At 47.3% G+C, this 17,617-nt stretch overlaps 1 protein-coding gene across 1 annotated transcript in view; it reads left to right on the forward strand.

The window, feature by feature from the left end:
* The first annotated feature begins 2,534 nt into the window (after positions 1–2,534).
* The window catches only part of Gm829 (predicted gene 829), a 40,118-nt gene continuing 25,035 nt past the window's right edge, over positions 2,535–17,617 (forward strand). Inside the window, exon 1 of the mRNA NM_001033412.3 lies at positions 2,535–2,745. Within this exon, the coding sequence (NP_001028584.1) occupies positions 2,691–2,745 (55 nt within the window). The 5' untranslated portion in view covers positions 2,535–2,690. The remainder of the gene's footprint in view (positions 2,746–17,617) is intronic.

The raw sequence follows: 17,617 nt of genomic DNA on the forward strand, positions 1-17,617 counted from the left end.
CCTTTCCTGCACGTTTCAAGGTTAGAAGCTGCTTCTATGTCAGACATGTGCCTTGTGACCCATCCTTCATAAGCCAATGACCTGAGTCCACATAAGGGCTCCTGAGTTTTCTGTGCATGTGGAAAGGGATGGGTCAGGCAAGGCTTAGGGGAAAGGTTTTGATTTTATGCAGATGAACACTGGAGAGTACCAGTGGTAGGCTGGTTGGAAGTTCAGAAATCTGGGTTAATTCTAGACCCATGGAATTGGATTTTCTGCTTCTAATCAGATCTCTGGGTGGCATAGACATTGTTTCTTTACCTTTTATTGGCCCCAGGGTCATGTTTGTCTCAGCTTCTCAAGTGTGTTGTTCTTCCTAAATCTCCACAGTGGCTGTACTGCTCACACCCTGTACAAGGGCTCCTGATCTAGTTTGGACTGTGTGGTGGTTTGAATTTGTTTGACCTAGGGAGTGGCACTATTAGGAGGTGTCACTATGTATCACTGCTGTGGGCTTTGTGACCCTCTTTCTAGCCAGGTAGGAGACAGTCTTCTGTTGGCTTGTTGGAACAAGATGTAGAACTCTCAGCTCCTCCAGCGCCATGCCTGCCTGGATGCTGCCATGCTTCATGCCATGATGATAATGGACCAAACCTCTGAACCTGTAAGCCAGCCCCAATTAAATTAAATGTCCATTGTTAGAGTTGCCTTGGCCATGGTATCTCTTCACAGCGATGGAAACTCTAACTACGACAGATAGTGTTTCCTAAAGCCTTGTGTGCAGAAGTTGTGGTTCCTAGATGGTCCTATAGGGTAGTGATGGGCCCTTTAGTGAGAGGGGCCTAGCAGGGTAGGTGGCTGGAGCATGCCCTTGAGAGGATCTCATGCGGGTGCTTTTTCTGGCTGCCCTGAGGTGAACAGTTCTAGTCTACTAAATGCTTTCCACCACGATTTTCTGCCTGGCTGCATTCCTAAGAAATGGAGCACAGTGACCGTGGGCTGAAACTCTGAGACTGTGAGCCAAAAGGACCCTTTCTTCCTTTTAAATTGATTCCCTCAGGTACTTTGTCACAGCAGCAGAAAGCTGCCTGACATTCCTATTGGTTTTAAGATAAAGTGTAAGCTGAGGTGTTATGATTTGGCTGTGTACACCCTACTGACTAATCTTCAAGCATCCCCACACCACACACCAAGCCCCCCAATGCTCCTGGAAATGCCGGCCTCTCCCAACTCCATGTCTTTGTGCATTCTCTATTAAGTTTCCAGAATTCCATTCTAAAACTGAGAAGTTTCTCAGCCTCAAGCCTGTTCCTCAGGTGCCGCTGATGTGCACGGAATCCCATCTAACCCTCTGGGATGGCTTGTTCTCTGTGTCTGATTTACTGGGCCATGGCATGCCCATGGAGTGGTGTCTCTTTCTGGATATATTTACGAGGATGCTTCTAGAGGAGGTGAACTGGAATCATCAGACTAAGGAAGCTCCTGGTATTGATGGGCCTTTGTTCATCTGATGAAGGCTTCAACAGAACAAAAGATTGAATAAGAAACATTTTTTTTTTCCTCTTCGGCAGTCTTTGGTGTATCAGGCTTCTCCTGCCGTCAGACACGGGTTGTGGCCACACCATTGTCCCTCCTGGGTCTCAGGCCTTCAGCCGGGGACTGAAATTGCTGACCGGGTTTGTTTTCTTGTTGGGTTTATAAGATGTCAGCAGTCACCCTGGGACTTTCGTATCTCCAAATCTGCATGAGCCGATTCCTTATAGAGAATCCTCCGCTTCCCCTGCACTTCCCAGTGCACTTTCATGACCTACATTGGGCTGTCATCACAAGTTCATGTGTGCTTTTCTCACCACACTGCACCGGATTCCCTGAGGCACAGATGCTCTCTGGTTTGTCTCCAGGTACTGCATTGCTAAGTCAGTCATCAAAGGTCATGGTGTCCTCAGAAGAACCCACCGGAAGGAAGGCTGATGGAGAAAGTGCATTCTTCCTATTACATGCTCCGAAGGCAGGGCTGGGACGCCCAGGCCTCCCCTTCTGCTGACTTCCGGACAATAGCAGCCAGCAGCACCCTAAGGAAATGCTGGGATTATTCATTCTCTGCCTTGTTACAGGCTGGGTGTCAGCCTCCGGAAGCCCAGGTGCCACGGCTTCATTGCCTGCTAGGTAGAGTTTATGGTCTGGGCCTGGGGACAGATCCAAATGAACTGTTAACAGTGTTTTGGAAGCTTGGGGGCAGGACCTTCATATGGCTAGATTGCCACTAGGTCAGGGTGGGGCAGAGACACCAGGCACAGCAGCGGACTCAGCACAAGAAGGAGCTATGTTGGACAGGGTTGTCCAACTGGAACAGAGGCAGGAAAGGCAGAGTCCATGCCAGCAGCTGGCAGGCGTGGCACCCACTGCCTTGTGAGCTGAGTCACATTGTGGATGGGTCATGACTCAGGGCCCTGCTCTACAAATAACTCCTTGTTTTGAAAACAAAGAAAGTATTTTATCCTGTAATTTCTCTTTAAAGATGGTGATTTATATATTTAGGGCAGTTTCAAGCAGACGGGAGTCTTGTCCTAACAGGGCAGGTCATATTGTCTCATTTTTACTTTTAATGGAGGAATAAATTTTATAATTGAGAGCCGTGCTAAACTCTCTACCAGTGGAGCTACATCCCCAGTGCCTAGGTCAATTTTTTTCCAGGAAATAATGGATGTGACATGACTTTGGAAGACAATTTACAGTGTGAGAAGCATGGACTCCTGAGTGATGAAGGTGAGCCGAGGAACTTGGATAAACTTGAACTCCCGATCTCTGCTGGGAGTCACAGGAAATCTCTCCACTGAAATGGGCTGCTGTGCTGTTGGCGGGCATCGCCTTGTGAGGGATTACAATTTTAAACTGTATTCTAATGCCCCTGCTGATGCTTAGCTCTGCAATCCACCAAACACACGTTCCAGAATACTTTGTCCTAGCTTCAGGATATTTAACTTTACTGATATTGGCTTCCAGTGGGCAGCATAGTTTCTTTATAGCTTAAAGCTCATTGAAGATTATTTACAATTTGTGCTATTAAGAAGGGAGGAATATATTTAATATACTTATCTAAAGCTTGCCCTGGGAGAGTCCTTATTTTGATTTGTGTGTAGCAAGACCGCTGTGCACCCTCAGTAGGGTAGAGATGAAGCCATGCCATCTGTGGAGGGAGGCTGAGAAATGGCGGTTTGTCTTGGCTTTTGTCATTTGAATACTGGTAAAACATAACTCAGGAAAGCTAGCTGTCTTGCAGGAGAACATTTTACTGCAGGAAGTCTGGACTACTTCTAGAATATTCCAAGTTCTTTCCCTATGCTTTCTCCCCTCCCTTCCCTTTTTAATCATTTTTGGTTATAGATCTCAGCTTGACAAATTAGCTCAGTTTGAATTGGGCAAGTGTCTGTCTGTGTCGCCAGACAGGGCACTGTTTTCCATGAATTTAGACCACAGGGTCTGGAAACACTCAAAGGCAACCCACTAGATGTCTCATCCCAGAAAGACTCCACATTGCTCAGAGACCAGTGGCTCTCAACCTGTGGGTCTTGACCCCCCTTTTACAGGGGTCACATATCCATGTCTCAGGTAGCAAAGTAATTTCATGGCTGGGGGGCCACCACAATATGAGGAACTGTATTAAAGGGTCACAGTGTTAGGAAGGTTGAGGACCACTGGTCTGGATGCAACTTAACTTCTCTTGGCAATCCCAGACTAAAAGGCTAACAAGATTCTCATATTCTGCTTCTTGGTTCAGTGGAAAAAGAAGCCCAAAGCGGCCAGATGGCTTCTAGTTCAGGGGATCCTCTGTTGCATTCATTGCTGGCAGTGGTCTTTTTGGGGGAATCAACACTTTTGTCTCTGAGAGTCCAAAGTGACAAAGATGGAAACAAAACGTACCTTGTGCCCATTAAAGGTTGTAGTGGAATTAGCCACGTCTCCTTGCCTGGATTTCCTGGGTGTGGGACAGTACTGTGCTTTGCACTGTGTTAGCAAATATGCCCCATTCTGTAGGATAATATCCTAGTTCTACAGAGATGTGACACTCAGCTGCTACCTCAAATGAGCCATCAAAAGGCCGCTTGCTCTTCTGTCAGAACTGCTGCTTCAGGGTGACAGGGACAATGTTTAAATCAATGAATTCTGTGACCTTGAATTCAAGCACAATTTCTGGCCAGTCACCAAAGCCCTCCCTGAGTTGGGAATGAAGTCTGAGCTCACCGTGCCCTCTCTCCAAATTGGTGAGCATGGTTAGAAGTGGCTGACCAATCCCAAGGCGCTCAGCCTGTTTCTTCTGTAATGTAGCATCTACCCTGGTGGCCAGCTATACTGGTATTTCTTCCCATAGGTACCACCATAGGTACCTGTCTTCAGATGATTGCAGGAATAATTTAGGCAAAGATTTGGCTCATGTGTGTTATGACATAGCCATAGTGTCACTAAGGTCACTTAAGAAAGAATATCTTGTTCTCATTTTATTATGAGGGGTGGAGGTCAGTTCCAGACAGGGTTTCCCTGTGTCCTGGAACTCACTCTGTAGACCACATTGGTCTCGAATCTACCTCTGCCTCCTGAGTGTTGGGACTAAAGGAAAGTGAGTGTGACATACATTCTCATTATTAAAAATCAGCATTCCTAGCCGGGCGTGGTGGCGCACACCTTTAATCCCAGCACTCGGGAGGCAGAGGCAGGCAGATTTCTGAGTTCAAGGCCAGCCTGCTCTACAAAGTGAGTTCCAGGACAGCCAACCCTGTCTCTGGGCGGTGTGGGGGGGGGTACGGGGGGGGGGGTAGGGAAGGGGGAGTGTTTTAAGAATCAGTGTTCCTGAACTGCTTGATTTCTGTAGGAAAACAGCCACTACACATCTGGTGGGGCTGAAGGATTTAACGGAGAACATTTGTTTGCAGTCGTGAGTTCTCAAAGGAGATCATGGGACGGCTAGAGAAGCTGCAGCTGCCACTGACTGTCCTGTCTAGCACAGGTCGGGTAGAAGGCCGTGAACCTGCATACGGCTGCCTGCTAATGTGGCTTCATGGAGCAGGAGCTGGTGGCGAGATCCTTCAAGGCTCCACACCCACTGAGGCTGTTGTGTTGGAGAACACTGCAGTGGGTTTGGCTGCCACACCTTCCCACCAACAATGGCTTCCCTCTTAGCACTGCTCTCTCTGGGGCATCTCCGTGATGGACTAGGACAGGCAACAGTGTACCTGGAAGAGTAGCTCCAGCTTGAAATAGGAGCAGCAGTACCAATCTAAAAGCAAGACCATCTGCACAAGGCCCAGTGCTGCATTTGGGTCCTTAATGAATGGTGTAATCATATAAAAAAAACCCTATGGTCATTTAGTCTTTTAAAAATATTATATATTTTGTTTATCTATAACATATATTTTATATTACATATAATTATATATATAATTACACACTACACACACTTGCACAAGGTGGTCTTTTATATTGGTGTGTTTTACATCTGGGAATTTTAATCAATTGAAGACAAAAGATATTCAGAAATAAAATTGCATCTGTATTCAGCATGTCCAGGCATTCTTCTTGTGTTTGCTCCCTAAGCAATACAGTGTAACAAGTATTTACATAGCATTTACATTGTGTTAGGTATTCTGGGTGACCTAGAGCTAGCAATGTGGGAGGGGCTGGAAAAAATACCTCAGCATATACTGCTCTTTCAGAGGACCCAGGTTTGATTCCCAATGCCCGCAGCAGTGGCTCAAAACCATCTGTAACTCCAGCTCCAGGGGATCCAATACCCCCCCACACACACACACACTTTTTATATGAAGGACCTGAGCACTGATTTGGGCATCCTCTGGGATCCTGGAACTTGTACCCCACATATACTGAGACATGCATGTATGCATGTATGATAGAGAAGGGATTAATTTATTGTGTTGCAAGTAATTGGGTGGGGGAAATCGCAGGGCTTCCATGGTGAGTCTGCAGTCTCCAGGACAGGCCTTCAAGCAAGACAGACATCCACTGGTGCGCTTCCTTCCTTCTTGGGGAAGCAATAGTTCTACCCTCATGGACTTTCAGTAGTTTGATTGGGCACCATGGGTTATCTAGGATAAATTCCCTTCAAAGCCAACTAATTATGACTTTTAGTCACATCTATTACAAACTTTCACAGCAATATCCAGGTTAGTGTCTGAAGAAATATTGGGTGTCCAGAGTCTAGCCTGGTGGCCAGCATCCCAGCATCCCACAGTCTTTTTGGAGTGCTGTAGGTAATATATGACAATTACTCATGCTTTGCCAGAGTATTCAGCAGTATGGGAAAGCACTCATGGGACAGTGTATAGAGAATTCTATTCACATAAGAGGATGCCTTGTTATTTACAGACAACGGAGTAAGATTGCATGTGAGGTATTACAGTATGTTGGGAGAAGAGAAAAGCCTTGAAAATTCTCACTGCTTTGCTTATGCATATTTCTGACATGATTTACAAGGAATAGATGATACTTTACAATAAGAAAAAGTGGGACCATTGTATTTGAGACGTATTAGGAAACTCTTCTAATTAAAGAATATGGGGCCCCTCCAGAGCATTGTGGGTACTCCTGTTGGCTGCCCGTCCTCCGCCTCCCTCAGCTTCCCCCTCTCCATCTTTTGCCACCTGTCACTTGCAAAGCTGGAGGCTCTTGGGCCTTCCCTTTCCCTGTGAGTGTGAGTGTGTGCTGTGCGTGCAGTGTCAAGAGTGAGCATTTAATCTTGTATACACAGCGGAGCGAACCTGTAATGTAATATTAGTTCATTGTGCAAATTAGCAAAGTTTAATAACCACACAAGCCATCGGGAGTCCTGGTGTGACTCAGAATGACATCTGCATTAATGGTCTAATTAATAATGTATATGTTAATAAGAATCTCATTAAAGCCGGGGTACAATTATCAATGCAGGATGCAATTCCTTAGCATCTGCAGGCTGCTGCAGCGCATTGGTGATTGCAGTTGTTGGTGATAAATGACCCTTTCAGTCTCATTAATTGATTTAGAAGGTAGTGATTAGTGTAGAAACTCGAGTTCTTTAAAGTACAAAAATCACAAATTAGAAGGAATCGGGGCAGTTCATTGCAGGCAGCTGACATACCCAGTGGGTCTTAGACAGCGGATAGGTAAGCCAAGGCATGGTGTCCCCTCTCTGCACAAGCCTATGCATTCACCTGCTGCTTTTAGTGTCTATCAACAATGATTAATGTCTATGGAGAAAGCATTTTTAAATGCGAGCGCCACAGAATGAATTGGCTCTCTGGGTCACTTTTGTCTGCGGCTTGTTACTCAGGTTCCCCCATTCCCGTTTTAACCTGATTGACGTGATTCCCAGATGGATGTCATTTCACCACAGGGGAATGCTTTAGTGCAGCCTTTTGCTTATCTGACTCATCACAGTAGCTGCCACTGTGGTTTCTCTTTCGTGGTCTCCATTTCCGCCAAGTTCAACTTTCCTGGGCTCTATTGAGTAAATCAGAGCTGTGTCAAGAAGGTTTGACTCTTGAGTCAATTTTCAGTCAATGAAAATTTCCATCTTATGGCCTTTTAGCCCATGTTGATTGCATTTTATCTTGAAGGTTGCCAACAAACATCTTTATCAGAGGTTGGGCTTGTGACCTAGATCATATCTTTATTTCTAAGGTAATTTATGGATCTTGAGCAAAATTATGAGATAGAGTGGACATTAGAGGAGAGAGAGAAAAGAGGTGAAGGAGAAGGAAGGAGAATGGTGTATGCAGAGAGAAGGAGACACAGCGAGGCGGAGAGACAGACACCAAGAGCCTGTAGCAGGTCCCGCTTATTGCCTACTCTGTGTTTAACTTTTCATCCAATCCAAAATGTCTTGAATTGTCAGTGTAACACAGTGATACACACATGTAATCACAGCATTGAGAGGCAGGAAGTTTGTGAAATTGAGATTAGCATGGGCTATATAGCAGAATTTTGTCTAAAAACAACAACAACAACAACCCAACAAACAAGGGCTGGGAATGTAGTTCTGAGGTAGAGCATGTGTCTATTGTGTGCGAAGTCCCTGAAGCACTGAAGAGCACTTTCTTGATGGGGTGATCAGAGGCAGGGTCAAGAGCTCACTGCTCTGCTCACATAATACCATGGTCTCTGAGCTGCTACCCTGGGTTGAACCCTGTGCCATGGGGAATGATCATGGGAACCCAAGTGGCAGCCACAAAACCACAGAAGCCACAGCTGGTGTGGGAAGCCACTCAGATACATCTTCTGCATTCCCAACTCTTGGCACAGGATCCAGCCAAAGAATGACTCCCAATGAATCCATCCTTCATTAATGTGCGGATATGGAGAGTCCACTGTGGCCCAAGTGTTGAGTTAGGATTTAAGGGTTTAGCAGCGGGACACACTATGTGTGGGGGAAGAAGAAAGAGACTGGGAAGGGAGCAAGCTCATTGAGTTTATAAACTCAGCTCGGAAAGAAGATAGTCAGGAGTTTAGTAAGTGACTTGGAAGCAGTAGTGCTAAGTGACCTTCTGGAGGTGGACAGTGCATGGCATAAGGGACTTGGGTGCTGGTGGCAGGGCGGTGTTTGAATCTGTAGTTGTAACGGTCTCTTCCTTAGCTCTTGGGGTTGTGTGCTTGAAGCTGTCACTCACTCCCCTGCCTGCCTTTGTCCCTGTCTCAGACAGTAGGTTCGCAGAGACACTAAAGCCCTTGGCTGCTATACAGAACCTTATTGTCTTAGAGAAGGGATTGTGATGCCCTTTACTATCCAGACAAGGGAAGAAGCCTGCCGAAAAGTCAAAGCAGGGCAGGGCTGGTCTCTATCTGCTCCTCAGGCGCTGGGCCAGTCTATTTCCTTTTTCCAAGGCTCAAAAGGTCACCCCCAAAGCCTTTTGCAAAAGCTTTCTTTCTTTGCCCTGTCTTCCTTTAAGTCCCTTTCAGAGCCGCTGTCTGCTTTCCCCTTGATAAGAATTTCACAGCAATTCACACACCCTGAGGGGTGAACCATAGCAGGTTGCTGGAGCCAGCCTGTAATTATCCATCCTTCTGCTGAGGGGTGGGGGAAGCACTCACTCGCACTGGGATGGATGCTGATAGCTCTGCCACCTTTCAGTGTTGGCAGAGGCTGGCTCCATGGGGGCCCTGGTTGGGGAGGGCAGGGGGCACAGGGAGATGAGTCTCTAACAGGGAGCTAGAGGTGGGACTCCAGATAGCAGGGAGCAGAGAGACGTATGGCTGGCATCCAAGAACGGTCACACAGTGGAAGTGTTAGGGGCACGCAGGTGTTTCGTGTGGAGAAAGCGGCACAAGCCAAGGCACGGAGTGAACTCAGAGCAAGTGCTTTGGCTGCATAAGAAGGTGCATAATGGGAGGTGAAGCTGGATCCATCAGAAGCCCTAAGTGCCTTCCTTTTACCTTGGCCTTGGGCAGAGATTATAAACGAGCTTCCCTAGAACAGATGGAGACCTCCGATGAGCCTATTTGTCCCCGTAGTGCTTTTGTGTTATTTTTAGTGTGTTGAGTTAGTTGCCAAACTGGAAAATTGGAAGGTTTCACATACACACAGGAAGGAAGGAAGGAAGGAAGGAAGGAAGGAAGGAAGGAAGGAAGGAAGGAGGAAAAGAAAGGATTCCTGGCTGTCTGGAAGAAGCCGCAGAGCTGGCAGTCCTGGGCCTGGCAAACATGACTGGCATGTGTTTACAGATGGCATTGTGTGGGGGAGAGAGTCTGTGCTTAGTACGTCTTGAAAGAGTCTGTGTACTGCCTCCCCAAGTTAGAATCACAATAGAAGAATATTTAATAATATGGAAGATATTCTTTTTTAAAGATTTATTTTTATTATTTCCAATTATGTGTAGGTAGGTAGGTGTGTGTGTGTGTGTGTGTGTGTGTGTATCCTGTGTGCAGGTATGTATGTGAGTACAGGTGTCCGCAGAAGCCAGGTGTCTGGCCATCGGGTGTCCTGGAGTTGCAGTTATGGGCAACTGTGAGGACCCTGATGTGGGTGCCGGAAACCCAACTCCAGTCCTCTGAAAAAGCAGCAAGGATCTTAACCACTGAGCCATCTTTTCAGTCCCTGAGAAATTCCTGAAATAGGCAGTAACAGAATAGAATATTCACTGTGCAATGACGTTTAGCACGTCTGGTTGTCTCCGGTGTGACTTTTGTTCCTTTGCCTGTCTCCATTTTCATAAGGAGCACACACAGCATGAGGTCAGGTGGTCACATCCTGAGGCCCTGAGGTGAGCAGCTTCGCCCCACCCCCTGATCACTGGCACATCTTACTGCCTCCTGAGCTACAGGGACAGCGATCCTGGTTAGAATGATAAGCCTTTTGTCTTTGTAATAGACACTATCAATATAAGCTATTAAAATTCACCTTAGGTTAATCTTTAAAGTAAACCTGAACTGAACGATGGGTTTAAAGCCTTTCAAGGTTTCACAGGCACACACGGGCACTGTACTGTCTTCAGTTTGCTGGTTGTAGCCTGTTCTCCTCTGGGTTGTTGACCTTGCTACCTATTCTGCTGTTTCCTTCTTCCTGAGGACCTTCTGACCCTTATCTATACTGAATTTTGGTGGCGGGGCATCTTTGCATCTTCAGCCTCTCTGTCTTTGCCACCATGCCAGGATGAAATTCCTCCCACCTCTTTATCAAAGCCACTGAACAACATCACCTACTCTCTGTGGTCTTAGACTCAGCTCACTAAGTGATCTTGCTAACACTGCACTAGCCATTTCTCTGTGATCAGATACTCGAGCAAAAGCAACTTAAGGGAGAAGGGTTCACCTGGGCACACAGTTCGAGAGGATTACAGTCTACCATGATCGGGAACAAGCGTCTGCAGGAACAGCAAGCAGGGACTGAACAGGAATGGGGCTGTGCTGTAAGAGCTCAAGCCCCGCCCCCACAACCCACTTCCTGTAGCAAAGCTCCTCCTTTCACAGACTTCCAAAGTAGCTCCACTAATTTTGGACAAACCCTGGTGACTTAGGCAAGTTGGTTCCATCCAGATTATTTATAAACATCTAGTAAGGAGAGCATCATAGTCTGTAACTATCGTTCTTCTGGTGCTTGATAGCTTCTAAAGCACTTTTGTGTTCATTCATTGCCAACTGGTTCGGTCATAAAGGATATGACTAGCTCCTCACTTGACTCTGGGTATCTGGAGGTAAGGACAGGGCCTTTGTCTGATGATTTTATACATGAGCAGTCCAGTCAGACACATCAGTTAACTGGTAATAAACTAGGAAAAAAAACAAAACAAACAAAAAAAACCCCCAAAGAACAAGCAAAGGTAGGGTTTGATCCAGATACCTTGGATTCATGCCCTGGAATCTTCAAGATCCCTGTTGGCCATAGGCAACATCCTAATCCATCCATCTACATGTGCATCTGTAAAAGGGGTGTACAGCCTGGATTGGAGACTGAGTGAAGGACCCCTGTCACCATGCTGGAAACTCCACGTCAGGGACTAAGGGAGTAAGGGTTTTGGCTGTCACCTACTGTGTTTCTCTAGGGCAACTCTCCTAGAATGTTTTGGATCAATGAATTGACTTATCCAAGATCAGTTGGTAAGTTAAGGGTGGGACTAAGGCTAGAACTCAAGTCTTTTTTCTTTCTTTCTTTCTTTCTTTTCTATTCCTAGGCTATCCATTGCTGCATTGAAAGGAACCTGGACAAGTGGCTGGAAGCTGGTCTGACTTCTCTGCCAGAAGTTGCTTCCTCTCCTTTGCTGCTGGGCAGTCACGGAGGCTTCTTGCCCTGACTGCCACGTGCCAGCCACCACCTGTCCTCGCTTGAGTGAGGAGCAGGTGTAGCTCTCTTGGTTCTTCTCATTGGGCCTATGAGAGGATTAATTAGTTGGGGCTGGGGACTCTGGATTTGCTGTACAGTGGAGTGGGTATTGCGTCCCACTCGACCGGCAAGAAAGACGCAACAAACCGGAATCTTCCGCAGCAAAAGCTTTATTGCTTACTTCTTTAGGAAGACCCCGGAACCGGGAAAATGGCACCGCTTTTATAGCCCGCAGCGTGACATTTCAGCACCTGATATGGTGTGACAGCTCCTGATTCGTTGCTTGCCCATCACCCCACTATTACATCCCGAGAATGGGAGTGACTAGGAGTGAGTTCACTCTCGCACCTGCGTACAAGGCTTGTTTACTAGTTAGGCACAGCAGAGGCCAGCGCCATCTTATAATGGCGATTGCTCGCGGCACGGCTCTCCACAAGTGGGCAGCCAGCAACCTCTCCTGAGCTAGGGGAAGGGACAGTGCCCCTGGGTACACCCAGTCACTCCTGGACATTGGTCATTCAGAAGCCAAAGGCAGAGAGTTTGCTGGAAGTCAGGAACCCCAGTTTTGAATCTCCAGTTTTGTGACGCTGGGTCATTCCTTTATCTCATATGGACAAACATTTATCAAGAGCCCTCCATGTGCCAAAGAGACCTCAGTGATCAATGCCCACATTCCTGTTGTGGTGTAATGGGGATCATTCCTGCCCCAACACTATCACAGTGAGCAGCAGCAGGAGGGAAGGTACTTTCTAAGCTAAGGCTGGAACTGAGGTCCACCCAGGCCCACAGATCCATCGAAAGAGCTGGTTTTCTCCAGCAACCAGAACATCAAGGTCATGTCAAGAGGGAAGATGTTTAGAAGTAGGCCCTCCCTCCTCATAAGTGGGGACTCACCTGCATACACTGAGTCACTAGAGATGGGTAGGACATTGGAACAAAAACTAGCCTTAAAGTCCTGGCCACAGACTCCAGAGGTCATCCCACCAGCACGTATGTAGTGTGGATACAGGTAGATGTGGAGAGCATTTATGGGACTGTCCCCGTCTACTGGGTGACTGTCCACTGTCCAGTTAAGGGCTATAGAGATTTGGAGGTCAGGGAGCCTGGCCTGGGCTTGGAAGGCATCCTAAGGATATGACGGCTGAGCCAAAAGCTGATGTTTGAGGAGGTGGAAGAGGCAGAGAGAAGAGATTCCTGGAGGCAGGGGCTGGAGTCATGGTTCCCAGGAGAGGAGGATATAGTAGGCTGAGGGAGGCAGGGCAGGATTTCTACCAGAAGCAACTACTTTTTGGGGAAAAGCCCCCAATTGTAACCTATTTTGTGCTACTATTGCAGAATACCTCAGTCTGGGAAGTTTATTATTATTATTATTATTATTGTTGTTTTATATTTTTAAAGGCTCATTTTAATTTTTAAATTACATATGTGTGTGGATTTGTGTACATATGGGCACAGGTGCCAATGGAGGCCAGAAGACAGCACTGGAGCTAAAGTCACAGGCCATGAGCCATCTCATATCAGTGGTAGGAACTGAACTCAGGTCTTCTGGAGGGGCAGTGTGGCTGAGTCGTCTCTCCAGTGCTGTCCTAGGGCTTTTTTAATGAATAAAAATGTGTTGGTTTATGGTTCTAGAAGCCAGGAAGTTCAAGTTCAGAAGTATCCATCTGGGGACATCCTCGCTGTTTCAGCCATGCAGAAGGCAGGGACAGCCAGAGGGAACTGAACCTATCTACTAGGGACAGACTTCCACAGTGGTGGTATCAACCATGCACAGAACATTGGTGCCCACCTCCTAGCATGGTGGCTTTAGGCATTAAGCTTTCAGCACATGTTCCATGAGGTACAAATTAGAATGACAGCAGGATCGTAGTCATCCAATCCGTTAATTTACAAGTATGGAAACTAAGGCCCAGTGAGGTCTCGCTTTCTGAGGGATAAAGATGAGGATACATGACCTAAACGCTAACCAAGACCCTTGGGAGCCCTACACATTGATCACTGTCTTCTGTCCTAAAGGGGTTGTGAATATTCTCAGTTTGCTCTTGTAGGAATCTCCAGGGCAGGGCAGGAACCAGGCATCAGGTGTGTGTGTGTGTGTGTGTGTGTGTGTGTGTGTGTGTCTGTGTGTCTGTGTGTGTGTCTGTGTGTGTGTCTGTGTGTCTGTGTCTATGATATGTGCATGACTTTGGAAGCCAGAGGTTGAGGTTGGTCTTCCTCTATCACCTTCCACCTTCTATTTGAACTAGGACCTCTCACATTACCTAGAGTTCACTAGACTAGCTGGCTAGTGAGTTCCTGTGATTCCCCCTGTCTTCACCTCCTACACTAAGATTACAGGTATATACAGCCACATTGTCTTTGTTAGAGTTTCTATTGCTGCAATGAAACACCATGACCAGAAAGCAAGTTGGGAGGGAAGAGTTTATTCAGTGTACACTTCTACCCTGTTGTTCATCATCAAAGGAAGCCAGGATAGGAACTCAATAGGGCAGGATCCTGGAGGCAGGAGCAGATGCAGAGGCTGTGAGGGAGTGCTGCTTACTGGCTTGCTCCTCATGGGGCACTCAGCCTGTTTTCTTAGTGAACCCCAGAGCACCAGCCCAGAACGTGGCACCACCCATATGGGCTGGGCCACCCCCATCAATCATTAACTATGGAAATGCCTTATAGCCAGATCTTATAGAGGTATTTTCTCAATTAAGCTTCCCTCTTTTCAGATAACTCTAGTTTATATGTCAAGCTGACATGAGGTCAGCCAGCACACACACACACACACACACACACACACAGCTTCTTATATAAGGTCAGAAGTTAGACCCTCAAGCTTGCATAGCAAGCACTTTACTCACGGAGACAGAAACCCAGTCTCAGGCTTCAGTCCTGAATACGTCCCCTGTGATCCAGTGTCCCTGTGCACACATCATTCTGGCATTTTGTTGTATGCAGATTCTGGAGTGTAATCTAAGCACATTTGTAAAAGTTTTAAATCGTACCTAGTTATGGACGACATGTGAAATTTCAATCCATGTACAAGTGTGTACCGATCAAATCAGGGTTATTGACATAGCCATCACCGCAAATACTGATCGTTTCTCTGTTAGGAGCAGGCAAAATCCTTTCTGCCAGTCATTCAAAATGTTCAATTAATTGTTGTCAGCCACAGTTATTGTACTGTGGGTCCTGGGATTGCATAAAACTCCATAAAATGCTCTCATCTAGGAGCGAAGCATTTAGCAGGGAGTCTGGAGGTGTTCCATGGTTCCTGTATCTACCATCTTTCAACTCTCTCTCTCTCTCTCTCTCTCTCTCTCTCTCTCTCTCTCTCTCTCACACACACACACACACACATATACACACACCACCACCACCACCACCACCACCACCACCACCACCACCACCACGCATGCATGGCCAAACATGCATGTACACACAGAGACACACACAGACACATGTACACACAGCCCCACACACCTCCTGGTCCAGGCTTTTCAGTGCTAGCCTTCAAACCAAGAAGAGTTTTCAACGAGAACACTGAGCCCCTTAGGTGGCATCTGCTGCCCACAGAATCACTGGCTACTGGTAGGTTCTGGGGCACCAGAGGCAGAGCTGGGACTGGAGTAATGCAAGCCAAGTGCTACAGCAGGGCATTTAAAGCACTGCTCGCTCTTGGGTTCCTGCAGGTACTGAGCCAGCACTTGCACAAACCAGTGAGTCAGTGTTCCCGTAGACAAGGCTTGTGCTCCCCTCACTGCAGTCTGAATGTGTGCAGGAAGTCCCTCTTTCTATTCTGCTTCCTTCCCTCTAGCATCACTCTTCACATGACCTCTAGTACTTTAGCTTGTCTCTTTCTTTTCTCCCAGAAGGCAATATTAGCTTTGAGTCTATTCCATTTTCCCAGGTGAAAGGCAGCTTCCTAGAGTAGTGGCTTTCACTGTGGTTCCTGGACTAGTAGCATTGGCCCATGAGGAACTTGTCAGACCCACTGGCACAGCCTGGTCTTTCCAGGTGGTTCTGATTCCTCCTCAGGTTCAGGACCTGCTATCCTAGGAGTGACAGCAGGCATCAGCCCTAGATTGCAAGCCTGGTGACAGGACCCTCTGGGCTTGTCTCACATCTCAACATAGTAAGGGGGTGCGGGGAAGAAGAGAAAGAGGAAGGGAGGAAGAGGAGGGGGAGAAAGAGGAGGAGGAAGAAGAGGTAGGAGATCTGTGCATAGTCTTTCAGCTCTGACTTCCAGGGCCCCTGTCCTCTGGGGATGCACTCAACAACTTCTCTTGACTTCAGCCCAAAGTGCCCCTGGCAAAGTGCTCTCTGGGAATCTCCTGGGCCAGGCTGCACACTGCAGCTTCCACTGTCTCCACGGACATCATTAGCTGGCCGCAAAGGTCTGACTTTTAGAAATGGAGTCTTAAACAAGCAGAGGGATTTTGAAGCCACAACCGTGGAAAGTGAAGGCCCTGTGAGCTCCAAATGTGATGAGCGTCATCGAGGCCTTGCTGTGGCCACTCAGGCGGGATCAACGCAATGGGAAGAGGTTTGGGAACATTTCTGTGGCTGGAGGTGGAGTCAGACACAGGCACACTAGATACACCAGACCCATCTCTTCACAAGTAAGTCCTGTGCCCCAGTGGTGAAACTCCAAGGGCCAAAGGCACTGGTACCTTCTTTAGTAAGCAGCCAATCTAAGTACTTCATAGGTAGAGTTATTTATCTCTCACGCTTCTGGAAGCTTGGGGGCCAAGAAAAAGATGGATTCCAAGATAGCATTTTCAATTCTGCATCCTTAGGACAGGATTAGTCCTGTGTCCTCATCAGGCAGGGGAGATCATGAGGAAGATGGTGGAGCCCAGCCATGTGTCCTAACTCCCTCCCATCAGGCCCCTCTTTCTAACACCGTGCTGTATTGAGGACTCCAATACATGGAGTCTATGTTATTCCACCCATGGATCCTCCCATGCATACTCATTTAATCCTCACTAGGCATTGCAACAATTCCAGTGCCACTACTAGTGCCATTTTAAGTCCCTTTCCATTCCAATCTTATGGGGAAAATGGAGGCACAAAGAGGCTAGGTAGTCTGAGCTCGCAGGGGCTGTGTTCCAAGTGGAACACAGGAGATCGGGCTCCTGATTTAGGCCCCGTTAGGCTCTGCTCCACCCTCCACAGGTGGTGCCCTGCTTGTGTAGATGTGTTAAATGCAGCAGGGTTAGTGTAAAGTCAGGAACCACTCCCCTCTTGGAGATGTGACAGGTCAGGTCCGTGTGTGTTTGTTTCTAGACATTACATTTTAATTTATTCACTTGTGGATGTGCCTGTGGGGTGTGTGTGTGTGTGTGTGTGTGAGTGTGTGAGTGTGTGTGTGTGTGTGTGTGTGTGTGTGTGAGAGAGAGAGAGAGAGAGAGAGAGAGAGAGATGATGATGATGAAGGGATGGTAGGAGGGAATTCAATTGGGGAGGAGCTGCCTAGACAGTGGGCAGGGCTTCCTTTACCTGGGTGCGACCCCTGGCTTGTCCCAGCTCATAGAACAGCAGCCACCACACCTCAGCCTGCCTAATCTCTGCCTTTGTACAGGCAGGAACATATGAGGTTCTGAGGCAGCAAACTCAAGCAGTCTAAGGAAATCCAGCAGATCAGAGGCAGCCAGAGCCAGTGGCAGCTTCTACCACTACAGTGTACAATATTTTAAATTTTCTTATAATAGGAGCATTATGAAACATGTGTAGAGCCTCCACTGAGGACCGGAACCCAACATCTGTGTCCAGTGTTCCACGTTAGTTCTTAGCTTCTGTGCCATAGTTTTGTTGGGTGAAGAGGAGTCTCACTAAGGCTGTAAAACC

The sequence above is a fragment of the Mus musculus genome, chromosome 4 (genome assembly GCF_000001635.26).
Source record: "Mus musculus strain C57BL/6J chromosome 4, GRCm38.p6 C57BL/6J".
NCBI classification, from domain to species: Eukaryota; Metazoa; Chordata; class Mammalia; order Rodentia; family Muridae; genus Mus; species Mus musculus.